Source organism: Aspergillus ibericus (assembly GCF_003184845.1).
Source record: "Aspergillus ibericus CBS 121593 unplaced genomic scaffold BO80scaffold_32, whole genome shotgun sequence".
NCBI classification, from domain to species: Eukaryota; Fungi; Ascomycota; class Eurotiomycetes; order Eurotiales; family Aspergillaceae; genus Aspergillus; species Aspergillus ibericus.
In genome coordinates, this window is record NW_020292130.1 from 37,486 (window position 1) to 63,973 (window position 26,488).

At 55.4% G+C, this 26,488-nt stretch overlaps 9 protein-coding genes across 9 annotated transcripts; 5 read left to right on the top strand and 4 right to left on the bottom strand.

Moving 5' to 3' along the window:
* Window positions 1–102: 102 nt before the first annotated feature.
* Window positions 103–4,570, top strand: BO80DRAFT_411417 (uncharacterized protein; the record flags this gene model as incomplete). Its single annotated transcript, XM_025717969.1, has 3 exons — window positions 103–478; window positions 536–1,170; window positions 1,273–4,570. Exons 1-3 carry the CDS (start codon window positions 443–445, stop codon window positions 4,568–4,570), a joined length of 3,969 nt encoding a protein of 1,322 aa, XP_025573175.1. The 5' UTR covers window positions 103–442.
* A 2,077-nt stretch (window positions 4,571–6,647) lies between these two features.
* On the top strand, window positions 6,648–8,689 carry hexA (putative Woronin body protein HexA; the record flags this gene model as incomplete). Its single annotated transcript, XM_025715969.1, has 3 exons — window positions 6,648–6,942; window positions 7,072–7,114; window positions 7,630–8,689. Coding segments are annotated over 3 exons (1,398 nt in total), but the record flags the coding sequence as incomplete, so codon positions are not given.
* Window positions 8,690–9,036: 347 nt separating this feature from the next.
* On the bottom strand, window positions 9,037–12,026 carry BO80DRAFT_478948 (FAD-dependent oxidoreductase; the record flags this gene model as incomplete). The annotated part of the gene is made up of 5 exons (XM_025723289.1): window positions 9,037–10,098; window positions 10,152–10,900; window positions 10,950–11,320; window positions 11,395–11,669; window positions 11,722–12,026. The coding sequence occupies 5 exons, from the start codon at window positions 12,024–12,026 to the stop codon at window positions 9,324–9,326; spliced, it is 2,475 nt and encodes an 824-aa protein (XP_025573177.1). The 3' UTR covers window positions 9,037–9,323.
* A 1,523-nt stretch (window positions 12,027–13,549) lies between these two features.
* On the bottom strand, window positions 13,550–14,971 carry BO80DRAFT_147383 (aryl-alcohol dehydrogenase). The gene is made up of 2 exons (XM_025713744.1): window positions 14,071–14,971; window positions 13,550–14,007 (listed from the first exon to the last, which is right to left on the bottom strand). Exons 1-2 carry the CDS (start codon window positions 14,777–14,779, stop codon window positions 13,586–13,588), a joined length of 1,131 nt encoding a protein of 376 aa, XP_025573178.1. The 5' UTR covers window positions 14,780–14,971; the 3' UTR covers window positions 13,550–13,585.
* On the bottom strand, window positions 14,972–16,710 carry BO80DRAFT_147610 (uncharacterized protein). Its single transcript, XM_025713747.1, has 4 exons — window positions 16,407–16,710; window positions 16,183–16,358; window positions 15,901–16,119; window positions 14,972–15,844 (listed from the first exon to the last, which is right to left on the bottom strand). Exons 1-4 carry the CDS (start codon window positions 16,534–16,536, stop codon window positions 15,164–15,166), a joined length of 1,206 nt encoding a protein of 401 aa, XP_025573179.1. The 5' UTR covers window positions 16,537–16,710; the 3' UTR covers window positions 14,972–15,163.
* Window positions 16,711–17,295: 585 nt separating this feature from the next.
* Window positions 17,296–18,729, top strand: BO80DRAFT_147477 (NAD(P)-binding protein). The gene has a single exon (XM_025713745.1). The coding sequence runs from the start codon at window positions 17,545–17,547 to the stop codon at window positions 18,283–18,285; it is 741 nt and encodes a 246-aa protein (XP_025573180.1). The 5' UTR covers window positions 17,296–17,544; the 3' UTR covers window positions 18,286–18,729.
* Window positions 18,730–19,174: 445 nt separating this feature from the next.
* BO80DRAFT_446957 (putative transcriptional regulator (Cti6)) lies at window positions 19,175–21,333 on the bottom strand (the record flags this gene model as incomplete). The annotated part of the gene is made up of 4 exons (XM_025721576.1): window positions 19,175–19,845; window positions 19,905–20,158; window positions 20,226–20,507; window positions 20,720–21,333. 4 exons carry the CDS (start codon window positions 21,331–21,333, stop codon window positions 19,175–19,177), a joined length of 1,821 nt encoding a protein of 606 aa, XP_025573181.1.
* A 1,758-nt stretch (window positions 21,334–23,091) lies between these two features.
* Window positions 23,092–24,030, top strand: BO80DRAFT_386431 (uncharacterized protein; the record flags this gene model as incomplete). Its single annotated transcript, XM_025717016.1, has 2 exons — window positions 23,092–23,344; window positions 23,508–24,030. Coding segments are annotated over 2 exons (365 nt in total), but the record flags the coding sequence as incomplete, so codon positions are not given.
* Window positions 23,667–25,698, top strand: BO80DRAFT_478974 (uncharacterized protein; the record flags this gene model as incomplete). Its single annotated transcript, XM_025723290.1, has 3 exons — window positions 23,667–23,770; window positions 23,921–24,706; window positions 24,761–25,698. Exons 1-3 carry the CDS (start codon window positions 23,755–23,757, stop codon window positions 25,696–25,698), a joined length of 1,740 nt encoding a protein of 579 aa, XP_025573183.1. The 5' UTR covers window positions 23,667–23,754.
* Window positions 25,699–26,488: the final 790 nt, after the last annotated feature.

Here is a 26,488-nt window from a genome sequence, read left to right on the forward strand (position 1 = left end):
CCGGCTTAGCGGACGGCTTGGCTTGGCTCATGACGCAAGAGCCCAACCGGGAAACTGCGCTGAACTGAACTTTGATTTCATGTTCGGCTTTCCTTTTTTCTCCTGTTCGTCCCTCCGACGTTCCCTTCGCTTCATCTCCTGCTTCTCGCTGCATCCTTATTTCCCTGCCTGCATCTCCTACCCTCCTTACACTCACCCCCTCCCTCTCTTTCGCTCCGCTCTCCTTTCCTTCTCCCTTCCTCTCTCGTTGCCCCCGTCTGTTTGCTTGCTTGCCATCCCTCCGTTCTCCGTCAACAAACACTCATCCCCGATCCCGCACCAACTGCCCATTCTTTGCCATCCCCATTTCCCATCTATCTCGATATAACGCCGTTCACGACCCAAAATCCAAAAGCAATTGCAGACCTTCACTTACCCCCCTTCGCGGCACACCGCCTGAGCCATGTTCCGCAGAAAGAGGAGCTCCTCGCAACATCAGGTGAGTCTCCTATTCAACCATGCCCCGATCTTCATCTCCCCCGGCTGACCGATCCAGCATCCACTCTCTGCCTCCTCGTCGCAATCAGCTCAATCCGCCGCCAGTCATGCCTTTCTTAAATCCCAACCCTCCTCCAGCAGCCTGTCCTCCGCCGCCGCAGCCGCCGCCCTGCGCAGTCTCACTCCGACCCCGACCTCCGTTGAAAATGTCCAGACAAAGCGCATGATGCAGCGCAGGGCCTCCGTCTCGTCCCAGGCAAGCGGGGTGCCCAGTCTGCGTCCGACAAGCCGGAATGGCCTCCGCCGCGCCAACAGTTCCGCCTCCATGTCCACCCGCACGTTCCGGGACCAGTCGCCGCGACGCCCGGCATCCAGTTCCGGCCCAGTCGATGTCGCCCCGCCGCTCCCTTCCATCCCCCGAGAGTACACCGCGCGCAACACTAAGGGTCAGCGTTCGACCAGCGTCGGACCGGCCCAGCGACCCAGTCCCCGTGCGAAGCCCGCGGCGGGGCGAGGAATGAGCGTCGACCGCGGCTCTGCCACCCGGCCTGCCCCTCGTGCCACGCCTTCGCCAGACCTTCGACGACCAGGGAGCCGGAACTCCGTCAATTTCTCATACCCGATGAACTCACGGCCAAATTCCCCCGATGGGCCCGCCAATGCGCTGGATAGACGGGACGCGTCCGCCAGCATGTCGCTGGCCGGCCAGTTGTCCTCCCCGGATTCTCCCAAGTCCAACAACGCCAGTCCTCGGTCAGTCAGGATGGCAAAGCCCATGGGTGTGTCCCCAGGAAGTCCTGGCCGCGGCGCACAGTCGGTGGGCACCGCCGTCGCCGCAGCCCAGGCCGCTATTGTCCCGCGGATGCAAGACATCACTCAAATCCATACTCCACCCGCAGCCCCTCGCATTCCGGTCCCTCGCGAGCAGACGATTCCCGACCAGGTTCATAGCCAGCCAGCCGCACCGCCCGAACAAAAACAGCCTGCTCGCCCGCATCTAGTGAAACGGCCTTCCACGGTTCCCGAAGACGCGCAGGGCGAGAAACGCGCGGAGTCTGATGCCCCTGGACAGCGAACCGTTCCACCTCGGGTTGGCAGTGTGACGCCAGATGCTCCAGTGGCGATCAAATTCCCACCCACTCCCGACACAGGCAAGGATCAATTGTTGAGTCCGCCGGTAAGTCCCCCCGAGCCGACTCCATCCACTGATGTTGGCCGGGACAACAAGCCGTCGAACGTCCCCCAGTCGGGTAGTCCCGGGCGATCAGCGCACTTCTCGCGTCACTTGCTGGTGGCGGCTTTTGCAGGCGAGCATCTGCACCAACCGCCCCCTCGGTCCCTGTCACCAGCCAAGTCAGCGATGAAGAATTCGCGAAAGAGCTCCCTTTCTCCGGAGGGCCGAACGGAATCTGTTCTGCGGCCAGGACCGCCGTTGAGCGAACTTTCCGATGGGACCTCCGTTGCCTCCGATGAAGGGACCAAGCAAGGGATCCGGAGGAAGCCCATCAAGGTCAGTTTTGATGACGAGGCGGAAGTGGTCGGGATTGCTGCGAGTCCGCCCACTTCGCCCGATGAAGTGATTCCTGAGTCACTTCCGGAGTTGCCCAAGTCCAAGTCCAGTTGGTTCAGTGGGAAGAGGAAACCCACTCCGCTGAATACCGAGTTTGACGAAGTGCTGAAGCCCCGGCGGGCTCTTCCATCGTTTGGTAGCATCCGAGCTGGTAGGGATGGGGACGTCCAAGAGAAAGCCGTCCCTGAACTGAGCGACAACGAGTCGACGACGTCGTCCGACTCGCCTGCGGAAGCACTCCGGTGGTCGTTCTCCAATGATCACGCCATCGGGGGCCTTCTCTCCGATAATCAATCGAAGGAATCCGAGCAGCGCGTGGCACCGCTGATGCTTGCGAACGCAGCCGAAAGCGAGTCCGAGGCCGAGAAGTCGCCGCAGCAGAGTCATTTCACTGGGCGATCAGATCTGGCCGAAGCGCCAGGAGGACCGGCCGCTGCCTTGGAGGTCTCCTCCCATGCCGAGCAGGGGCGCACAGCGGAGACGACTCTGGCCGTGCCCAACATTATGGTCCAGCCGGCATCCCCCGATCCATCCAAGGCCCGGTCGAGTCTCGAGTGGTATGAAGTTCCCGGCGGCTTTCCACGATCGTCGCTGGAGTTTGACCGCAAGGCTCATGGTAAGATGAAGGCAAAGGAGAAGTCCACCCGCCACGCAGCCGGCGATGCTGCCTTGGGCCCTGTCGACGACGAGGCGAGTGGTGATGAGTCAGGCGACAGTATCTACAGTGATGCTGAAGAGGGGGTCGAAGGGAACGGTTACGGCTCTATCAATGCCATTGTCGACGATGAAACCGCAGCCGATCCAGGAGCTCATACAGCTGCAGTTCCGGCTCCGCCTGCAGAGACCGGGGGTATTGAAGAAAAACCCCCGCCATCATCTACCGACTGGCCGAGCATCCCCGACACTTGTCAGATTGCCCGGGCAGGGTCAGCCTTGCCAGATAAGGGTATGGCGCCCATACCCGAGTCACCAGGGTCTTCCCATGAACCTCTTTCGTTCTCATCGCCATACCCCCCATTTCCCACCCAGTCACAGAGCCGGAGGAGCTCTTCTCAAGGGGATCTCTCTCGCTCCTCGTCTGTGACCGTGAGACCAGCTAGACACTCCATGCTAGTCGGGGCCAGTAACAGCCCCAGCCTGGGCGACCAGGACCTGCGCGGTGTGGACGGTGTAAATGGTTCCTTGTCGCCACAGCCCGAGGCAAATAACCTACGCCAACGGCCCCCTCAGGACAGTATACGAAAGAGGCCGGTCTCATGGAGCCCAGCCGCCATGAAAGGACCCTCTTCTGACGTGAATCGGGTGTCGTATGTCAACGGCAAGAACGCGCCGGCTTCCCCGAGGCCCCTATCCAGCGGCAGCGACTCCTCCAGCAGCTTCAAACGGGCTAGTCGCCCCGCCCGAGCGGACTCGAGCTATACCATGCGACGAACCATGCGTGGAAACACCCCGAGCCGCCTGGCTCCGAACAGAGCGACGTCCCCGCCGGTTGAGACTCGCCCGGTGTCTTCTGAAGCTGGACCTAGTACCATGCGCACGACGCTCCGAGGCAATAGTTCCAAGCGGGAAAAGCCTTCGTTCTTCTCCAACAGCAAAGCCCCAAAATCCAAGTTGACGAAAGCACCCGGCGGGGTCTTCGCGTCGCGCTTTCCAGACTCGGACTCGGACGATGAGGGGTATGAGGCCTGGAGGTCACGACATCGTTACGAGGATTCGAGCGATGATGACACACGGGGTCCGAACACCATGCGACCCGTCCGGGGCATTCCCCGTCGACAGGGGGCACGCGACGGTGACTCGACCGAGCTGGAAGACAGTTCCGACGACGAGCACCGTGCACCCCCGCGAGCCATGCCACAGTCCCCCGGCAAGTCGAACCCATCGCGGGACCCTGCACTAGCGGCCGTCGCTAAAAATCGCGGCATGACGGAGGATGAGCTTGACGAATTCCTCCGCCAGCCTGACCGGGGTCGGAAGCCTGGGCTGTTGCATCGATTTAGTCTTCGAAAGTCGAGGTCGCCCGTCAATCGTGTCCAAGCCAAAGCCAGCCTAGATGGATCCGTGCGAAACGGGGCCCTTCCAGAGCGCGCGCGGCTGGACCAGGAACCAGCACGAGGGGACCCTGCATTGCCGGGCCCTCAATCGAATATTGTCACGACCATCACGGCGACGAATCCGCCCCCACCTCCCTCCAAGCTTCTACGACGGCCTTCGCAGAGGTCTTCCCGAGGCGACAGCTGGCCACTGCGCTCTGATCGCAAAGAGTCTCGGGCAGACTCACCCGCTCCCGCGAGTGGTCCATCTGAGCGACTGGCCACGGTCGAGGAGGCCAGTCTGAACGGCAGTACGGTTGTACCCCCTGCGCCGGAACCCGCCGCTAAAGAGAACGAGAACCCTTCGACTGGAGTGTCGGGGGTGAAGTTTGAGGGGCGACCGGCGAACGTGGCCGATGTGGCGATATCGTCGTCCGGCCGCAAGAAACGATTCCCTCGACTCCGCAAGGCCTTTGGGCTGCGGAGCTGAAGGGCTGCATTTGCTTCTCATATATATACGATCTAGTGCTTGTGATCTTTGATTTTCTTCTTTCTCTTCGATGTTTGTGTTGGAAATACTTGTTGTAATATTCGGTTTCGCATTGTTACGCGTTGCGACTAATCATAATCATAGTGGACAGGCGAAAAAGGAGGCAGAAAAATGGGATGCAGAGGGCGCAACGCCAGCCTTACGAGATACAGACAGCACGGTGGTTTGGGGACTGGCGCTGGGATACACTATCTTTTAACATTTGGGATTTCATTTTGGACTTGACTCGATACCCTCGTTTTGTTGCCATTCTGGCCGGCCTGTGGCCCAGGATGGGCCATGGCCTTCTTATTACTTATTTCTTGGATATAATGCCATAATTGCTATTTCGCCGGCGATCTGAATTGACGGCCGTTCTCTACGCTTCTCGTTCTTGGGGCCTCTGTGGTGTATACTGTAGGTTGGTGATGCTTCTTGTCCGGGCTGGACGCCGGTTGTGCGGGGCCCGCTGCGTGGACGAGCTGGTGGAGTCAGCATGTGAGAGGTCATCTCTGGGGTTTATCGCCCGGCTGCCGCGATTGCGATCCATGTGCTCCCTGATCTTTGAAGAGTGATGAGATCATGAGAGACTGATCCCTCGGCTAGTCGCGATGGCTGGGAAACGGCCCCGACCCAGGGAGCCGACCGAGGAAAGCAACCGAGCAGCAGGCAGCCATGGTGCCCTGGCGACCGGAGATTGGTTTCCTGCTGGGGGACGTCTAGACTCTGGCGCGAGCCGAGGGAGCTCTGGAGCTTAGGACACTGGGGCCAGCAGGGACAGGAAAACCGGCGGGCTGGGGAAAGACCAAGCGGCGCCAGCAGTGAGGCTGGTCAGCCGCGACGAATGGCCGATGGGCAGGGCAGTGGCAATCGTCGAGGGCGGGTGGAGAGTGGCCGGGCGGATGAGACCGGCTGGGGGCCAGGCGGCGTGATTCGCCAATGGCCGGACAACACGGAGGCGCACGGCGCACCAGCTGCAGCGATCCAGGCTGGGCGCGACCAAGAGCTCAAGCTGGCCGGCCGATGGGGAAGCTCAGGGCGAGTCAGCTCCACGGATCGGATCCGTCCATTGGGGGCGAGCGACGAGACCCTCGTGGAGGAGGGGGGGGGTTGGTTTCGCTGGGAAACGCACGAGAGCGTACTCCGTAGGTACGGAGGATTGATTACCTCCCAAACATCGGCAAGGACGGCGGACGCATTGGGCGACGATCGGTTGGAGCTTGCGGGATCCAGATCCATTGGGATCCAGATTTCCCGATGTGACCCGGAGGATCAAGGGCAGTTGCCATGGGGACTCGGTTGGGGGGGGAGGGGGGCTGGCCAGCCTCGTGGTGATGAGTGGTAAGATCGCCTGCCGCATTAGCATGTGAATTGCGTGAAGAGTGAAGAGGTGGAGCTTGCGCCGATGCGTTGTGAGGAGCTATCGAAGCGATGGCGTCAGGGAGGAGATGCGTTCGGGTATCTACAAATAGCGGGCGCCGTGCAATGGGATCGAACGGCCGGGAACCGTGGATGGGATGAAGGCCGACCGTGGAAGCCAGCAGGAACCTCGGGCCAGGAGGTGGGTTGTAATTGATTGTTAATTGACGATAGAGGAGATAGTCGATATTGCGTAGAATCCCTACAAACCTACGATAGTGAGGAATCCCGGGGCTGATCCGGCAGCTGAAGAGCGCCCGATTGGGCGAAGGGCAGGTAAACAAACGTACGCGTGAGTGAAACCGAACGGCGGTATTTCCCAGCCAGAACAGCCTGGGAGCTCCGGCTACTTCAACTCCCTCTCCTCCATCCATCCTCGCTCTTCTTCTCTATCCCCATCCATCCATCCTATCCATTCCATTCCACCCTCTTTGCCCCTCTTCCCCTCCCCCCTCTCCTCTTAAGCTTAAGCTTATCTCACATTCCTCTGCCCCAGGAATTCTCCGCTGATTGAGAGTGATCGATCTCACCAGCCTCACTTCCCCTTCCCTCTCAACCCCCCCGAGAAAGACTTCTCCCCCATAAAGTCTTTTCTTGTCTCGCCTTTCGAGTTGTTGCCCAACAGTTCGAAAGGGATTCGAGAAGAGACGCCCACAGGACAGCCAATCTGGACTTTGACGCCCGCGTCCCCATCCCCTTCAGTGTCTTCCCGTCGTCGTACCGGAGTGACGCTGTTCCTGGACCTACTCTTGCCACTGCTCGAGTAGAGGAAGAAGTCAATCTCGATCGCACTTCGCACGTCGAACGGGAAGATACTCGAACCTCTGCTCCTCTCCCTGACCCACGTGTCTACGGAAAGGAAGAAGTCGACCTTCGCTTCGAGCAGGATCGTTATAGTGCCGCCGCTGGCCGTGGTTCGCATCAGGACGTGAACGTCACCTTTGACGAGCGCATCCAGACTACTACTACCACTACCAGTCCGACATTTGTTCCTGGTCCCAGTGCTGGTGCCGGTGCTGGTTCTGCCTTTGTTCCCTCTGCAGCGCCCACCTCCCGGTATCCCGAAGTTGATCTAGCGCGTGAACGGTGAGTCGGACTATTTTTTTTTTTTTTTGTTGTTGTCTTGGATTGGTTTTATTGTTTTGTTTTGTTTTGTTTTTGTATTGGGATTATTACGAGGAGGCAGTGGCTGCCTGGGATTGGCACGGGCATCTCCGCCCCGCGCCAATCTGCGCCCAAGTGGAGAGACAAGAAGCGGTGTCACGGCCGGGCTTCAGCTAGTCGCGTCCTCCACTAAATTACGTGGCACCAAAACAAACAACTCGCCCGGCTTTTCTATTCGCATTTCCCTCTTTTTCCCTTCGATCTCTCCATTCTTCATTCCCACCCCCCCTCCCAACCTTGGTCCCAGCTTAGCTACCTACCTCCCCTCCTCCCCCATCCCTCCTCCCCAAAAAGTATTAAGTCCTTCCACCCAATCATACCTCACCCCAACCCTGTCTCAACCTTCCTGTCTCCTTGCCTTGCTTGCCCCTACCTGGTCGGACCTCCACCGGCTCCAATCATCCTTGCCAGTGCCTTTTTCTCTGACACACTTGCAGCTTCCGTGAACCCAAGGTCCGCTTTCAAGACCGTCAGCCCACCTACGATCAAGCTCTCCAGAACCAGCTTGATCTTACTGAGCGCGAGTATCGTCGTCGGGTCAACCCTACCTACGACGTCACTTCCTCGTACGACCGCCGCTCCCAGGCTCCTGTAGACTCTTACGCCGGCGCTCGCCAGCAGTCCCGGGACGTCTCGTACGACCGCACTCTTCAGACCGAGCTCGACGTCTCGTACGACCGTGCTTACCAGGCTAAGCCCGTCGACTCGTACCGTCGTGACCCCTACCAGAACCGTCAACAGAGCGTTGAGCCGGTTCCCCCGCCTCCCAGCAACGAGACCTCTGTCAAGGTCCTGAAGACCAAGACTGTGATTGATTCCCCTCCTTCTCGCAAGATGGGCTATTACGACGACGACGGTAACTATCACTCCTTCCGTCGTGGTGTGGAGCGCGCTGCCGACCGCATCATGCACCCTTTCCACCACAATCATGGTCAGCAGAACCGCCAGGAACTTGTCGTCGCTGACGAAGGCGGTCCAGTTCGTTTCCGTGAAGGCGTCCGTGAGGATGTCCGCATCGTTGAACCCCGTGCCGGTGGCAACTCATCCACCACGGAGAGTGTGCCGATCCCCTGCCACTTCATCCGCATCGGCGACATCCTGATCCTGCAGGGTCGTCCCTGCCAGGTGATTCGCATCTCCGTCTCCCCCCAGACCGGCCAGCACCGCTACCTCGGTGTCGACCTCTTCACCCGGGAGCTGCAGGAGGAGTCCAGCTTTGTCTCCAACCCCTCTCCCTCCGTCGTGGTCCAGACCATGCTCGGCCCCGTCTACAAGACCTACCGCATCCTGGACCTCCGTGATGACGGTAGCTTGGTCGCCATGACCGAGACCGGTGACGTCAAGCAGGGTCTGCCCGTCGTGACCCAGGGCCACCTGTTCCGCCGCATCCGCGAGGCCTTCGAGGATGGACGGGGCAGCGTGCGCGCTCTGGTCATCAACGATGGCGGTCGCGAGCTGGTCGTTGACTACAAGGTGGTCCACGCTTCCCGCCTGTAAGCCCACTCCCCTGCCGGGTTGGGTTTAGCCCCCGTCGGTGACCCGCTGGCGCTGTGCCGTGGCACCCACCCGCGCTGCACGAACCACGGGTGTGCCCCGGGGGTTGCCGCGCAACTTCCGTGTGTTTTCTTTTTCTGCGCCAGTGTGAACGATCTTTATGACCTGACCTGACCTTTTTTGTATCTGATGGATTATGCAACGATGGGAATGGCCTCTTTGAAAATGATGTATCTGGCATGGCCGTCTTGTATTTAGGATAATGGAATGTAGATTTACTACAGCCTGTGTTCCGTAGATTGGGACCTCGAATACTATGCCTGGGTGTTCCCGTTCCATACGTCCTTCCACGTTTCTCACATTCCATGGATCTTCGATCCGCTGCCCACCCACATTCCAACCATAACCTTAACCCCGACACACATCCAGACTTTCCAAAAGTCAGATCACATTCCCATGATCCTAAATCAACCTCACGTACGGAAATATATCCCCAACAACCATCCAGATAGAAATACCCCAGATCCTCATACGCACTTACCAGACCCAAAACCTACTTCTTCCCATCTCCGCACCCGATTCATCTAGTTAGCACGTACCAAAGCCCCCTCTCCCATATCTCATCCCAGATCATCCCCTAAAACCCACCAACGATATCCTCCACCATCTCCTCCCTGAAACCCCACCCCAACGCAAATGTAACCCCGGGACCAAGTGCTATTGTGCTGAGCAATAGTGCTCCAAGTACTTTCCACCAGCATACTGGTGCCCCGAGGGTTTTGAGTTCACGGAAGCGGAGAATTAGCCAGACGAGGCTGGTTGTTTGGCTGAGGATGTGGTTGGATTGGAGGAGGTGGGTTGCGATGGTTTGGAAGGGAGTCGTGAGGGTTGACGTGGGGCTGGGAGAGAGGAATGGACTGGAAAAGGCGACGGGGGTGGAGAGGAGGAGGTATGAGAGGGGGTGGCTGCTGAGGAGGGTCATGCGGGCGTAAGTGGCTGTGAGGGTTGAGATTAGGGCGAGGGAGAGGTAGATGAGTCGGAGGGAGGGAAGGTGGGTTGCTTTCTGTTTCTTTGTTGGGTTTGCGGGATGGTCTGTGGAGGTGGATAACTGGTACTTTGCTGGGGGTTGGAGGAAAGCGTGCAGTAGTGGCACGATGATGGGGAAGAGTTGCCATAGGGCATTGTAGGACCGTCGGGAGGTTATGCCGGATGCGCAGAAGCTGATTATTATTGGGCAGTAGTAGCCGAGTATCATGGCCAGGAGGAGAGTGAGAGATGTGGATGGGTCTATCCTGCGATTGTTTCCTAATAAGAGGCGGGATAGAGGCGTCCGAATAGATGCGTAGAGATAGTACCAGGGTGCGATTCGGGCGAAGCCTTCTAACTGCGCAGATATGGCGAGGATTGTGGTGCTGTTAAAGAATCATTATAGTGTTGATGTGGATTGCGAGGTTATTATACTCACATTATCACATCGATATACGACTGTGCCTGGCGATTACTCTCCAGCAGCCAAATGCCATACATTGAGCCCATGTCCATGAGGAAAGCGAGCCCTTGTGCATGGGTGTCGGGGTCACTGCCGCTGATTGCTGGCAACAGACAGGAAACCAAGGGATTGATGATCCGATCAAGAAATGGTATATGATAAAGAGGTGCTCTCAAGTGAACAATTTCCCCGTTACCGGCAGTCCATGTGCCTTGTCCGAGTATGTGTCGAAGCATCGGACGCAATGTTTCGGTAATCGGATCTATAGTGAGCCTGCTTAGGCTGTAACAACCAACCAGCGGAGCGATGCCCAGAAGAATGTATTTCCACATTGGCTCCAGCCTGATACGGTCAAAGTTGGGGACGAATGGTATGGCACCTCCGTCCCCTCGTGGGATAACCGGTACCGAGTCCAGCTTTTCTGCTCCAACAAGGGCCATCGTTGCTATTTCCACGGTAAAGTCTTTCATAAGTGGCAGGAGAAAGACTGCCGCAAGCTTGTGCTTCCATGTTTTGATAGTATCGACTCTCGTCAGGTGGGCAGATGCTGCAACCATGTCTGCCGCTCGAGGCCACCGCAGAGTCTGCCATTCTTGGAGACAATCCTCCAGTTGCCGTAGGGAGATCTTACCATCACACGATTTCATGAATCGCGTTAGATGGTTTGCGAGACATGCAGCACTTTCCATGGCGCTGTTACTGCCTTGGCCCATGTTGGGTGTCATCTGTTTCCGTCAGTGGAATTGCAGAAGGACTAGGCCCAACGATACGTACTTTGTGCACCGAGTCGCCAATGCAGACAAACCTGCCTTTAGACCAATACTTGAAGCAGGCCTCTTCCAAGGGCAGATATGACTTGTGCTCTGCTCTTTCATAGATAGCAGAGAATGGGACCTTTCCTGCAGCAGGCTTGTCCAGGTATCGAGCAGCATGGGCGTCCATGTCTTCCGCTGTGAATCTTACTCGCTGCGAACCTGTGTAGTGCTTATCCATCTTAGCAAAAAGAAACCAGTACAACCGACCCTTCCTGCCCGACATGATCACGAACGCATAGTCCTGGGCCATGGTTCGATGGCCGTGCCCAACTTCGATACCGGGAGGTGTGGCGGAGATGCCAAAGACACAGGAATATTCCTTGATCATTGCTATTCAAGGATAACGTCAGTCTAGTAAAAGGGTAGGGAAAGCCTTTATCCAACAAGGGTGACGTAGAACATACTGCTTCGATCCTGAGCAACCTCATCCTGCAAAGAGTGGGTCTCCAGATAGCGCCACAGCTCTTGTCGAATCCTGCTATGTACCCCATCGGCTCCAACAACCAGATCTCCCTCATAAATTGAGCCGTCCGCACAGTGAACAGAGACATGTGTAGGGTGATGATCGACGCAGACGGCTTGCTTGTTGACATGTATCTGGTTTTGATGGGGTCCTAGGTGTTTGAACAGAGTGTGAAGTAAAGCTTGTCGGTCAAGAAAAATGACAGGGTAGCCATGTCTAGTCCCGGTTATCTCATTTCCGAGTAGAGACCCAGATGAAACATACTTACCTCCTTTCGATTGTCTCGAAGGAATCGTCCTCGAATATCAGTGCCCCGCTCTCAGACCAGATGAAAGAGTGCTTCAGCGGGGCAGTCAATTCGATACAGTCATCCAACATGCCCAGTTGATCCAGGATGCGAGACCCATTTGGCAAAATCCCAATGGAGGCGCCTTCCTGCGGTGCAATATCACCACGAGCCTCAAGGACCACAAACTCGATGTCACTTTTGATCAAGCAGTGCGCCAATGTCAAGCCGGCGATGGAGCCGCCCACAATGATGACGCGAAACTTTTGCTTTCCATTCGCAGCCATCGTTCGCTATTCACTGAGGTAGAGACCCATTAAACTGATATGTCCGTCCTTTCACTAGACCGGAATTGGTGGGGGTGACATGATTATAAGACCCTGGCCCTGACCTAAAGCTCGTCGGGAACATCTCTAGATGCCAAATAAGGCCCGAACAGCTAGGGTCATCAGAGACGAAGGATACAACGTCGCTAAACTTACACAACGCTCGGCACCAATGCCCCTGGTCCCGGAACGAACACTTGGACAATCTCATCCATGAGAGTCGAGAGACAGCCTCAATTTAGAGGGCGAGGATGCCAAGCAAGTGCGAGGGTCCGATAGCTAGTTAAAACCAAATCCGGAAGCCAAGGAGTTACCGTTGATAGACCTCGACGAGGCTTGCCAATGCTGCGTCTTTTTTCCCCACCGGACATGGACATGTCTCACAACCTAGATGAGGAGAGGGAAGTTGACTTGTAGGCACACCCGTCCATCCTCCGATTAATCAGGCTCGATAGCAGGCAAAAGCGGGATGGAAAACTATGTTTCACATCCAAGGGGGTTAGGTATAGTGACCCAGCGCTTGGGGCGCCTCATGTGTACCACTCGGTGGCTATCTCGTCATCGTGCCAAAAACGCAACGCTGCATATAGCACCTGTTGAGAACTCGTAAAACTCACCGATATTCAGCTCGTAATCTATACTACTGGACGGCCCCTGTATCATGCAAGTCAGCATTTGAGGCCAAACGACGAGGAAGATTCTCGTATATAGGAATTGCGAAGGTTACTATTTCTTTTTGCCCCGACAAAGGAATCGACGCCATCGTATCTCGGCATTCGATAGCTCGGACCGCTTCATCTCCACTAAAGTTACAAGTCAGCTAGCTTTGGGTCTTGGACATAGTTGTGCGGAGAATAACTGGTTTGGCTGTATTGAAGCAAGGCTTTCAGCTGGCTTGGTTTGAAGAGGTGTGGTGGGATTGGTAAAATGACCAGTTTTCGATTTGAACAGATACTTTTGCGATGACAACGTAGCAGAATGCCTTCGAGGTTACATTCGCTTTGACCTGGATCCAGAACTGTCGTATCTGAGACTAAGTAGTCAGACACAGCATAAACTCGTTAACGGCCAGTTACCTGGGGATTGTACCTCACCTCCCGAAAGAACGGCCTTGCATAGTAGAATCGTTAAGGTGCGGTTCTACCAATAGAGTCAATGTTTTCCAATGGAGGTATTTGTTGGGGACTAGTGAGTAGCCAGATGATTCTATGTTTTGAATATGAGTAGACCGCAGTTATTCTTTGAAGATGGGCAGCATGAAGGGGAAGCGAAAGGAGGGGAAGGGCGAGTCGAGACGGATAGGGGGTGGGGGGGGGGGGGGGGTTCTCCGCATACGGTCTCAGAGCAACCACCATCCTCATCGACCATCTACCAGCTTAAGAAGCGACCTCTAACACGCGCTTTTCTCTCAAGTTTTGTATATTCACAGATACTCCATAAATATCACCTACTTGACTCTATACAACAAACTATAACCGCACAATCCTATATGAACATGCCTCTCTACCCAACCCTCTCTACTATCCCTTGTATGGCTTAATCGCCTTGGTCGGCTGAACATAATCGAAATGGCCCATACCCGCCGAGAATCCGACATCCTGCGGTCCTCCAGTCGCATGTCCACGCGGACAGAGGAAGCTGTGCGGGAAGCCCAAGTCGAAGTCATACCCGGTCTCGATCTCCTTCACATCCTCCGGGGTGAGCTCCAGGCTGAGGGCCCCCACATTGGCCTTGAGGTGCTCAACCTTGCGACCACCAACAACAGGGAAGATGTAGGGCGCTTTTTGCATGGCGTAAGCGAGGGCCACGCTTGTGAGGGGCACACCGTGGCGCTTCGCAACGTTGTCCAGGACAGCGGAGACCTTTTCTTCGTGCCCGGAGAGAAGGTGTGGTGAGTTGCGGACGCGATCGTTGGCGTCGGCAGTGGGGGACCGGATGTAGCCTGTCATCATTGATTTAGTCAACGACTATATCCAAACTGGGTTACGGTTGGGTTCGAACATACCATTACCAAGCACGCCCCACGCATGAATCGCCATACCCTCATCACGACACATGGGGATCACATCCCGCTCCAGATCCCGACACACCGCCGAGTACCTGCCCTGGTAGACAGAGAAGGGTCGCAGGCCATGGGCACAGGCGTACGTGTTGGCCTTGGACACGACCCAGGCCGGCGTGTCACTGATACCCAGATAGAGGACCTTGCCCTGGGCGACGAGGTGATTGAGCGACTGCATCAGCTCGGGGATGTCGGTGGAGTAGTCCCATGCGTGGACGAAGTAGATGTCGACATAGTCAGTGCGCAGGCTCTTGAGGCTGTTGCTGATGGAAACGTGCATGCTTTTCGTGCCGTTGCCGCCGTAGTTGCTTTCCTGAAGGGGCTGGCCGGTCACTGGGGAGAGCGTGTACTTGGTTGCGATGACCATCTCGGAGCGACGACCGTGTAGCTCCATCCATTCGCCGATCCACTCCTCTGACTGTCCGCCTTGGTATGCGTTTGCGGTGTCGATGAAGTTTCCGCCCAGCTCATAGAAGGTGTCCAGAAGTTCGAAGGCGGTTTCTTTGGTGACGAGACCGAGTCCGCCGGCCCATTTCTCGCCTAGGCTCATGCCTCCGAGAGAGAGAGGGCTCACTCGCACAGCAGCAGTGGGAGAGAGAAGACGATGGCGCCCAAGGAGGCTTTTGGGTTCGGGAGCGGAGGTTGCAGCCATTGTGAAGCTGATTTATGAAAGAGGCTTTAAAGATGTTGTAGGTGGTAGACTATGAATCAGATAGGAATGAGTACACGAACAATGCCATCCTGCTTCTTTCACGGCCTTTTATAGCCTGGACTTGGATTGTCTAGCGGAGCGGCAAAACAATGTAACTCTTGTTTGTTAGTTGATATGGTGCGGTGATAACTTGTGCTCGTGTTGCGGATCTAGAAGCCGAGTCGGATTTAGGGTTTTGGAGGCCGCCCTTAAAAGCCTTAACTCCACCATTGCTGATCAATCCGGAATCCATCATGAGGGCCCGCCCATGGTAATTCACAGTGTCCCTATAAATCGATGGGTTCCTCAGCTTCAAAACTAGGATACGCTCATGACAAGATGCGTCTAAGCTAAAATCGCCTTCCCAGCCCCGTCCGGCAACTCAACTCGGAAGAGAGCAAACGGCCTCTCCTGATCTTGTCTCCAGAGCTGATTCTCCGTGAAATACAAATAGCCCTTCTCAACCCCGGTCGCATTCTCCTTCAAGGTAACCACGCTCATTGTATCCGTCCAGCCCATCCTTGGATCCCGCACAAAGGTCTCCACGCTTACATTGCCAGGGTAGAACACGTTGATCGCATTCGACTCGAAGCTCCCCATATAGATCCTTCCATCGGAGTCAACCTCGTACCCGTCGCTCACCCCCTTCTGGGTCAGCTTGCTCACGCTGTTCTTGGCAAGCGCCCGTCCTGCTGAGGACGAATCCCGCAGGATGGCAGTCGGGATAGAGTAAATATCGCGACCACTCACAACACCGAAGTAGAGCGTCTCTCCATCAGCCGAAAGAGAGATCCCATCTGTTCCCGTTGAAACGTCTACAGTATCGCCCCAAATGAATGCCCGGAAATCTGATTCTGCTTTCGTCAGCGCAAGGCCGTCAAGTTGGCGCCAGGATTTTCCCGTTCCAAGATCTACCACGATAAGGCCGTTGCGGCCTTCCGGGCTGGAATCAGTAAGGTAAGCGACACCCTCGCCGGAGGTACCGTTGAGATCCGGTCGGAGGTCAAAGCGGACGTCGTTGGGGTACTGTTATTCTATGTTAGAGATGGACAAGGGGCTAGCACAAAGAACAATTGGCGTACAGAGTCTGCATAAGCAACATCCCGCGGGAATAGGATCGTCCTGAAGACTTGGTTCGTAGTCAAGTCTACTCCGACTAGCTTCGGGCCACCGTAGGAGGACAAGAGGAGAGTCTTGTTGGCTGTCTTTGCACGGCCAGTGTCGAGAATCCAGAGGCGATCTTTAGAGTCGACGACAACACTTTGGACACTGATCAGATAGTTGGGGTAGTTAACTGTTGTCTAAATCCAAACAACGGCGGTTAGACATGGAGTGGGTTCGCGAGTAGGGTCTAAAGTACTGACTGCTGGACTAGTTGAATGATTGACGGCCCCTCCTGGGGGATAATTGATTTCTGCAGAAGGATATGGGACTTCAGTCGTGGGGTTAGTCAGTTCGGCCACTTGGTATCGGGTGTTGTTGGCATCCAGCCCGAGCGGGTAGCACGAGAACATGCGGCCGGCGGAGGATACGGCGACGCCTGTGATATGTTAGACTAGGATAATTAGCAGCTGAGTTGGGAGTGTACCTGTGGGGAATTGGTCATAGTATCTATGAACGAGCTCCAACGCGGGCCCGTATACCCCCGAGTCATGGGCCAGAGAGTTGACACGCCCCGCAAGAAGGAGAGGCAGCAGCCGGGGGATGGAGAAACGCATTTTGTCTTCGATTTGAGTTGGATGCTAACCGCAGTGTCTTCTGTAGTGAAATGGCCTCATTAAATACTGTGGTGAAGAAGCTAAATCACTGGGACGGTTATGACGATATCTTAACCCAGACAGGTTTAAGCTCCGCACGGGTGGTTGCAGATGCCATGGAGTAGCTAATTTAGATTGGGATTATTCAGGAACGAAGCTTCTTAGCCATTCAAAGCTGTCTGCATCCCCACAGAATCGGATGACAGTTACTATCTTTCTTCAATGGAGCAATTTGGGTTGACTTCTCTAGTATTATCGAGGCTGATTGCGATATCATGTCGTGGCTGCGTATGATCCTGCGTGATCAGCTTCACCATACTGTTAAATATCAATTAAAGAGAAGACTGAAAGGCGCTCACATTAAATGGGTCGCGACATCAACATTCGGGGAAATATAAACAGGCGAATTAGATATATTAGGAGAGAAGCGATCGTACTGAATGTTCTCGGCCGGAACTCGAGCCCGATCCATATAGTTCGATTAAACAGTACCAGCAGAAAGGCACTCATCTTGTCATTAGAGTCAAACCTCAGAAGCCGAGGGTACCCTGGATGATGCAATACTTGTAGCATGCTGGCGGAGTGTTATCTCATACCACAGTGTGATCCATCGTTGAGTAAGAAAATGGAGGGCGTTTGGAAAAGAACATCGGCTGAGATATATATTCCGCTCCCGACTCCGTGCTATTCTGCACATGGATCAATAGTAATATGAACTTGTATCTTCAGACATCCTCGTTATGACGCGACACCATCATCTCCGACTCTGAAAAGATGAAGCCCATATGGGGAGCTCATTGTGATAGTTTATGCTGACCAGAAGCATCCTAGGTGGCGGCACACCTTAACGCCGGTCGATCTCCGGTCGATCTCCGGCTTCGTCCGCGAGCCAGATTGATCTATATAAAGGAGCTGACTGCGACCATGAGTGACGATCAATAGTTATTAAAATCATTCAATTCCACAAAAATGCCTCTCTCAGACCGCATTATCCTCATCACCGGCGCTTCCAAGGGCATCGGAAAAGCCATCGCCCAACGTCTCGCCGCCGCCGGGGCGACCATCATAATCAACTATCTCAGCGACGCCAACGGCGCCAACGATCTCGTAAACGAGATTGGGTCATCCCGCGCCCTAGCCGTCCAAGCTGATGTCTCCAAGCCCTCTGAAATTCGTCGCTTAGTGGATACCGCCGTGTCACGTTTTGGCCGCATAGACACTATAATCCCCAATGCGGGAATACTACCAATGAAAGACCTAGCCGCTACCACAGAGAGTGACTTCGACGCTGCATTCGCGCTGAATGTCAAGGGCCCATACTTTCTAGCTCAGGAAGCTGTGAAACATATGCCTCCGGGTGGAAGGGTGGTCTTCATCTCGTCGACCGTGGCGGCGTTCTCGGGGGTGGCGCCAGCATACTTGCTTTATGCGTCGACCAAGGGCGCCATTGAGCAGATGACAAGATTGATGGCGAAGGACCTGGCGAAGAAGAACATCACAGTCAATGCAGTCGCGCCGGGACCAACGAAAACAGAGATGTTCATGAAGGGAAAGTCGGAGCAGCTGATAAAGGGAATTGCAGCCTCAAATCCGTTTGGTAGAATTGCGGAGCCTGAGGAAATGACCGGGATCATTGCATTTTTGTGTGGAGGGGAAAGTGGATGGATGACGGGACAGGTGGTGAGAGTGAATGGAGGGATGCATGTATAAAGAAGCGTTGTGATATTTTGCTTGGAAGCTGTGTGGAAGTAATCAGCATATACCCCTTGGGGATCAGACAGTGGTAGGGAAAGAACCCAGAAACAGATCCTGTATAGAGATGGCCATGTGAAATGAGGATATGGAACAAGTAGTGGTCGGATAGAGGAAGTGTAGGAACTCTCCACGATCAGGTGATCCGGTCACGCTTCTTTCCCTATATCAAGGTTGCCTGTAGCCTGCTTTCATCATCTTCTGGTTTTAGTCTATCACAACAGACCTGATCTCATTAATCTCATCAACTCTCATCGAATTCCCATGAAATTTCCGACCTGAGCGTGCATATACATCTTCAGCGATTAACGTGTTACATCTATTGATCAGTTGTCACTCTGAAGGAGAATCATTGGTATTATACTATCCACAGGAAGTCGAGCATTAGTCTTCATACCACATCCCAGGAGATATGGGGAAGGAAAGCTGAGGAGAAAGGAAGTTGCCGGGCAGAAGCAAGCCAGGACCACGTTGAGTCAACCGATCTATCATGGCAGACAAATCGAAGTGGAGTGCCCGTCATTTGCTGGTCATGCAAATCCCAAAGCCGAACGAACAAAGCCACATAAAGGTACAGCACCACGCCAGGAAACTCCACCAAAGTATACCGATAAACATTCGAAGCACTATCCAATTTGCGCCTGAACGACCAAGCAAATCATACTATATGAGCAGGGTACCTATCCCGCAAGACACGTAACGCCGACTTGATCCGTCAAGATGCACCAGAAGCTATATTATACATGTCCACACATTGAGAAGAGACGAACCGGGTATCGTGCGTATCAAAAACTCCCTGACGAGGGGATTTGCCAAAGAAGGAATGGGGCTGGGAGGAATAGGTCGGTTATCTTTCACCGAACTTGCCGTACTCCTGTTGCCACTTGAGGAGATGACGGGTCAACACATCCATCATCTCCACACTGCTAAGGTCTTTGAAGTCTTTCTCCGCAGCCACTTGCCCGGCAGAAGCACTCTCCAGGCCCGCGCTTTCAATGGCAGCGGAGAGGAGGGGATGCTCGCTCATGAACCTAGCTGGGATACCGTTCGCCCGGTCACCATTGCTGGGAGGAGTGGTGCTCTCCCCCGCCACAGCCATCTCAACCTGCATGCGTGAAATAAACTCCAATATCGCGGTCACTCGTCGCTTCATCTCATTCATAGTGGTTCTCTGGTTCACATAGCGGGGTCGACTAGGCTTGCCCGACTCGGTGCTGTTGATGTGTGTCCCATTAACACCCACTCGAGGTGAATCCCCACAAATCTCATGCGATTGCCCACGCCGGGGAGATCTCGTAGTGGAGTCGGTGCCATTAGCGTCCCGGTCTCGAGTGTACTGATTTCGCCCGATGCGACCGCCACGACGAGCGGGCGGACGGCCCGATTTGCGAGTGGACGGCCGCAAAGGCGCCGGCTCTTGGGCAGGGGCAGGTGTTTCCTCAGGACTCGGTTGCTTCGGTTCAGGTTCGTTCGCAGAGGGTTTGATAGGAGATCCTGCTTCATGATCGGACTCGGCGTCTTCCAAAATTAGTTTCATGGCCAACAAACATCAAGACAAGGGCTTCATTGCGACTCACCATCACCTTTCTGCCTTTCAGATCTTCCCTTCCTACGATTTGCAGCCTCCGGTAACTCAACCTCGGGTTCTTCCGGATCCTTTGTTTCCTTATCACGCTGACCGCGCGAAGCAGCTCGCTGTCGTCTAACCCCGTTGGTGGCTGGCTTTGTTTTCGACTCATCTTCTGAGACAGGCTGGGATGCAGGGTTGCTCTTCGAAACGGCACCTGGAGAGGGAGAGCTCGTGCGCTGTCGCTTGGTTGCTTGTTTATGTCTTAAGTCATTCGTGTTAGCTTGGCAACCAGCATCAATAATTGAGACAGATAAGGCTTCGAACATACGCTTCACTATCGCTTCGACTTCTCTTAGGCCTGCGGGCCACAATATCATCCGCCGCTGGCTTAGTCTCTTCTTTGCTCTCTTCGATGGCCCGCCGAAGTTGTTCTTCTTCGTCATAAGCCGCATCGCGGCTATTCATCGTTGACCGGCGCTTGGGATTGACAGAGTCATTCTGTCGTGATTTGGGATCCTTTGCACGTCTGGAAGTTTCCCGCGACGACTCTCGCGAGGATGGTGCACTGGACGGTGGAGGAGCGACAGGAAGGTATTGGGACGAGTATTGTCTGCGAGACCGTAAGCGAACGTGCCACATGCCGAGAGGGTGATTATCCCAAAGTGGAGATCAGGTCGTCGAAGTGTGCTTGCAAGCGCTCCGGGCGCTGATCCGAGCGAAGGGAAAATTGACGGTAGCAGCAAGAAGCGGGAGAGCTACACGAGAAGTACAAAATCCGACCCATAGAAAAAGGCGAATGAAAGAAAAATCGATCATGCTTACCCGTTTGTTTCGCTGGTGATCTTATGGAGGTCCTTGCGACACTCTTCGCAAAAGTACTCGTCGGGGCTCATAGCCTCGTCCATAATGCCAACACAGCCACCATGCTGCCAGACTTTGCACGAATCACATTGGATAAACATGCTCCCAATCTCGTCTGACATCAGGTCTGCTGCGTCTGCGGAGAGATTAAAAGTCTCATCCTTGATACCGGTACGAAAACCATTGCGACCGCCTAAGTCACGACGTGAGGGAGGCAGACCCGGGTATTCCTGCTGTCCACAGAGACACCGGGTGATCTCCTCCTCCTCGTCTTCCTCTTCTTCTCCGTCTTCGTCATCGCCCTCACCTAGCCTAAGATGATGGTCGTTATCCTCCTCCCCTCGAGCACGCTGGCGCTGCCGTGTCTCTCGAAACTCATTTTTCGAGGCTGTGTCGGCATCGTCGATAGACTGGGACCGATTGGTGGAGGATCGTTGAGGGGAGGAGATCTTGTGGTTCGACCGGGTACTTCTTTCTCGAGTCATTGAATTGGAGGAACTGGAGGAGTTCGTATGCTGGAGGATAGCTGGTAACGGTTGGGAGTTGCGGGCACGAGAGGAGCGACGAGGCGTCATGTTGGAGGAGGTTATCAGCGGGGGGGAAGGGAAGAGCGACGAACTCTGACAAGACAACGGCCGTAAAAATGAAGTAGTCCCGGGGGAAATATAATTATAATCAGAATGCCAGCACACTGTCGAAGAGAAGCAGCCTGCCCGTGAGCGAGCTGTCGCACACGGGTGGAGAGCTGGGAGTCGACAGCGACTCGTACAATGGTAAGGATGACAAGAGACGCAGAGAAGGGAAAAAAGCCGACAAGTCAAGGACTGGCGAATGACAATTGAGGCCAGAGGGGGGGAGAAAACATCCAAGAACAGCGCCTGTGAGCTTCAACGAAGACCGAGGACTACATAGTCTGTGGATTTGCACGAAAGGTTGGTGGGGAGGAGAAAAAAGGAAGAGGAGGAGCGAGAGGAGGGAAACGGACCCAGAATGAGAGCGTGAGTGACGGCCGGCCGCCGGAACGGGTTTGAGCTGCGCGCCTTTGCGGTCAACGCGCATTGGCCTTTCCCCGCTCCTCTCTCTTCTCTTTCTTCTTCTCTGCGCGCGAGTCCCTCCCCCTCGCTATCCAACTTCGTCGCCAGAGGATGGATAGACATGCGGGCGTGCGTGCTCTTCGCTGACTGATGCTTTAGGGAAAGGCCTCCGTTTCCCACCCGGTTGTCTAAGCCGGTCCCTGGTGATAAGGTCTGCAGGAATGCTATGATGCCATCCATGCCACCGTCCTTCAAACCCCGCTTACCTCCCAGCGCTGGCTAGCAATACTCGGGATCGCCCTCAGACGTCCTCGGGAAAGCAGAGCTATCCTGCCCCTCTTTTCTTCTACTACAGTCCTTGGCCTTACGTCTACTGGACGATGATCTATGCGATTGCTCCCGGCGGGCTACGCAGACCCCTGGGGCAAACCAGAAATTTGAGATTCTGCTGACTAACCCGCATCGTTCGCAGCGCCGTGACTCTACCATGGCACCCAGAGTTCGTTCAGATTCATCAGCTACGATGGTGTACCGGCTGATCCTGTCCAGCGGCCAGCATTTTCTTTGTTCCACCCCACCATTGCCCCGAGCATTTTCCCGAGCAACAGGGCCTGTCGGATGACCTCGGGTTGTGGGGTGTCAATCGGAAGATAACTGGAGGTTCAAACACAGGTTCTCTTCACACGAGTCAGGTCGTATGGGAATTTGGTAACTGGTCTGTTGGATACGATCAAGTTTGGCGGGTTGGCTCGGCTTCAGACGATGAGAGCGACAGGCAAAATCCCTACAACACTGGGTAATGGAATGCGCGTGGGACAATGGGCACAAGTGACGCAAGGTATAGGAGCAATGGTTTTGATGTATGTTTGCAGGGAATTTGAATACTACTAGCCAGACAAGATGTAGCTTGGGTGGGGGATTCCGGTCCTTGCAGGGAGGGAAGAAAGGATGGAGAATCAATGCAGGACAAGCCAGCAGGACCGGAGACCATATCCGGGAAGGCGATGATGGCGCCTGGGGGATGAGCTGAACTATACACGGTAACTTCTCGAGCGTTAGTCGCGATCAATGTCGCGCGCATCGGCGCGAGTGGATGGCGATCGGGGAGGAAGACAATCAGTACTCCGTAGATAGCCCTGATAATCGATAGTTGAGGCTTTGGGGCACCCTGGTCCAAAAGAGGCTAGCGGCACACCCAGCCTCAGGCACCCGCAGGTATCCGCCGGACCAGAGAGGAAAGCGGATTAGTTAACTAGTTATGGCAGTGACTTATTCATCATAATAATTATCGACGAGCCATTCGATTCCCACCCCTCCGCCATCTTCGTCCCCTATTCCCTTTCCCCTCCCCGCATTGTTTGCTGCTTGTCGTATGCCACGGGATCTGCTCTCACCGGTCGTATATCTTTCCCTCCTTTCTGCCCTTCCTCCGCTGTCCCTCTTTTGCGTGGTCCGGGGTTGAACCGGTGTCATTTCTCGGTCCTTCCTCCCGACACCTCGGGTTGAGTCGTCAAAAAGTCTGCATAGGCAGGATCGGTGCATGGTCTGCTACGTAAGTCCCTTACTCTCTTCCGGGATGCCTCAGAAGCGTATCCTGGCCGTTGAGACCGGAGGGGAAGCTTGGATGCCCGCGTGGGCAGCGCTCCCTCCAAACTCTGTGTGGTAGCCGGTGCCGGCGTTGGGAACATGACAACTGACTGTGGGTGCCAATCCAGTGCGGTCAAGGGTCTTCTCTGTATTGCTCCCTCCCCTTCCCCTCCGTATCCACGCCGAACCAGCGTTAGAGTACCGTGTGGGGGACAGGTGGCCATCGATAAATCAATATAACCGAGGGAGTGTGTTTAATTAAACAAGGAACCATCCACGGACATCGCCGGGCTGGGCTATTTACCAGGAGGCATACCGCCGCTCGGCTGTGGTTCTCGTTGTGGAGGCTGTAACAGCCGATGATCACCTTGCAGAATGACCGCTACACTGAGTATGTCTTTTACCAAGGATGTCTGCTCCTCCGGGGAAGTAGCGTCTGGCCTTGTTGGTGCGTACAATTGACGGGTTGTCCCCCGATGCCGTGGGCGGATCGAAATCAGGGTCTGCTGGCTGCTCAGTTGCTGATACTGCTCACCCGCAGATGGGATGTTTAACTCGGCCCCAGATACACCGTCTCCTGTCTACCCGGATCGGCTGATCCGTCCTCTACCAAAGCGTACCCTCCGCTCTCGCCTGTCCTCTGAAGCGGCCGAGTCGATCCTCTTCCCGCCAGCTCCTCCTGCTACTCAGCTGTTCTACGGCACCTCTGTGGACAGCGGAGACCTTGTAAATGACACCAAAGTATATGTGCAACAGAGCGACGGTCGCGACCCGAGCCCTGAGCGGGACCATCTGCCGTATGAGAACGGGGTCGAGTTGGAGAGCGGTGATGAGGACGGGCCCGTAGTTGTTCGTCGGAGTGCGGGTTTCCGTGGGTCGTCCTTGTCACCGTCAACCCCCAGCGCTGCCCCTCAGGCCGTCCCCTGCAACAGTGAAGGGCCGCCAGTGAAGTCCTCTTCGGCCGGTCCCGATGGGTACGATGCGTTTGAAAACACTAACAACAAAAAGAAACGCAAAATCCCCACGCCAGGCAACCTGGGCAGCCACCACTCCACCCTCTCCCCCGAATTCTCCAGCATGGGTTTGGCCTCCTCCGCGCAGTCGTCTTCGACCACCGGCGAAGGCAGCCATGTGAGCACCTTCTACGGCACTGGCAGCCCCGCGTCTCCTATCTCCAACGGCATGTCCGGTGCGGGCAGAGGTCGGCTTGGGCGCCATCCCCACCGCAACAGCACTGGCAGGAACTCCTTGTCGCTTCATTCCCCGATCAGTTGGCCGCGGACCCCTACCCGGCGCGAGGGCCTGTTGTCCTCTCCCGGACCAAACGGTATGTGATTATTTGTGCCTGCGGAGATTCGGACTTTGCTGACTGGGCGTTTAGGTGACCCCGCCGCGAAACCAGACCAGGGTATAATCTCTGCCGCCATCGCCAACGCCGCTGCCTCCGCTTTCTCCTCGCCCCCTCCGGGCCCCGGCATCGTCAGTATGCTCGAGCGACAGACCCCTACACCGACCAAGACACAATTCACTTTCACGTGTGAATCGGACTCCTCGAAGGGCATGGCTCTGCAGGCACAAAACCCGTACCCCGCACATCATCGGTCGCCCAGCGCGCTTACGGCGGCTGTCCAGAGTCAACGGGGTTACTCACAGGGTACTCAGACCAGCCCCAACATTGCCTCGCAAGTCAACCAGGCAGGACCGTCTCAAAATCCATCACAACCGGCACAGCAGCAATCGCCAAATGCGGGACCCGAGCCGACTACCACGGGGAGGAAGAAGAAGCGGTCTCCGGGTAGCATTTACGCCCTGGCCGCGCGGCAACGCAAGATCCAGCAGCAGTACGCCAATCTGCACCACCCGCCCAGCATCGAGGACATCTGGATCTGTGAGTTCTGCGAATACGAGAGCATCTTTGGCCGGCCGCCCGAAGCGCTCATTCGCCAGTACGAGATCAAGGACCGCAAGGAGCGGAAGCGATTGGCGGAGAAGAAGCGATTGCTGGAGAAGGCCAAGATGAAGGGCAGGAAGGGCAAGAAAGCGACCAAGAACGCCAGCAAGCAGGCGGCGGCTCAGCAGGCGGCCTATGACCAGGGATATAACCGGGCATCGGCGGACCACTCTTCGGTGGGAGGAGGGCCAGGGGTGCATGATGACGAGTATTTAGGCAACGAGTATGAGGACGAGGGGATCCCAACCCCACCTCCTGGACCGCCGAGTTCCGTCAAGGCCGCACCGCCGCCGGGCCATCCGCCCAAACCGGGGGCTGCAGCGTCGGGCGCTAAGAGTGCCGCCGACGGAGGGACGAGGCCGCCCTGACAATGGCGCAACGGCTATCGGGCGAGCGAGCGGTGATAGGCCGTTGCATGAGCATCCGTTGGTTTCCCTTCTTTATCTGTTTTACTGCGTGTCTTTCCGTTGCATGGAGTTAGCCTTGTTCTGTTTTACTCTTGCCAATCATTGCATGAATGAATCCCCGCTCCGGTCGATGAATGTCACGTCAGCGTCACACATGATTTCTGGTCTGGTTGGAACTTGTTGAGCATCTGCATAATGGGACTGTCATTGGGGGAGGATATGGGATTATCCAGACGGGGGATGTCTGGGATGCAGAAGGAGCATGGGTCGGGACTATTCTAGTGGTTATCCTAGTAGCGCTAATGTAGATCTTGGATGAGAATCCGTGTTCAGCCCATGTCCATCATCCCGGCCGGCGCTTCGCCGCGCATCCTCCACCAACCATCCCCGACGAGCCTGTCACCACAACCGCTCGTCCTGCAGCCCTGAAACCATCATTGCACGATTTCGCGCGCGCAAGTCCATCACCACCACGATCCCGTTTCAGCCCAGACACAGCACCCGACCCCCAAGTCATCGATTGGATGATTGTGATTGCTGAAGATGATAAAAATAGCTCGCGACATGCAATCCATCGACAGCAACCCGCATAAGAGGACAAAGTCCATTGTCGGGGTTATATAAAGAGGACCTTTGAATCAACAATTCTCCTTCAGCAGCAACAGCAACGGCAACAGCAACAGTCTTTGTTTCATTCTCTCTCTACTACCGATTTCATAGAATCTTTCTTTATTATCCTATCGCTTTTGTT

Excerpts from the sequence above, each read along its gene's own strand:
- BO80DRAFT_147383 (XM_025713744.1), bottom strand. The coding sequence starts at position 14,779 with ATGGCTGCAACCTCCGCTCCCGAACCCAAAAGCCTCCTTGGGCGCCAT. Across the intron at positions 14,008-14,070 it reads GTGGGGCGTGCTTGGTAATG|GCTACATCCGGTCCCCCACT; the intron begins GTATGTTCGAAC and ends CAATGATGACAG.
- BO80DRAFT_147610 (XM_025713747.1), bottom strand. The coding sequence starts at position 16,536 with ATGCGTTTCTCCATCCCCCGGCTGCTGCCTCTCCTTCTTGCGGGGCGT. Across the intron at positions 16,359-16,406 it reads CTATGACCAATTCCCCACAG|GCGTCGCCGTATCCTCCGCC; the intron begins GTACACTCCCAA and ends AACATATCACAG. Across the intron at positions 16,120-16,182 it reads ATCATTCAACTAGTCCAGCA|ACAACAGTTAACTACCCCAA; the intron begins GTCAGTACTTTA and ends GTTTGGATTTAG.
- BO80DRAFT_147477 (XM_025713745.1), top strand. The coding sequence starts at position 17,545 with ATGCCTCTCTCAGACCGCATTATCCTCATCACCGGCGCTTCCAAGGGC.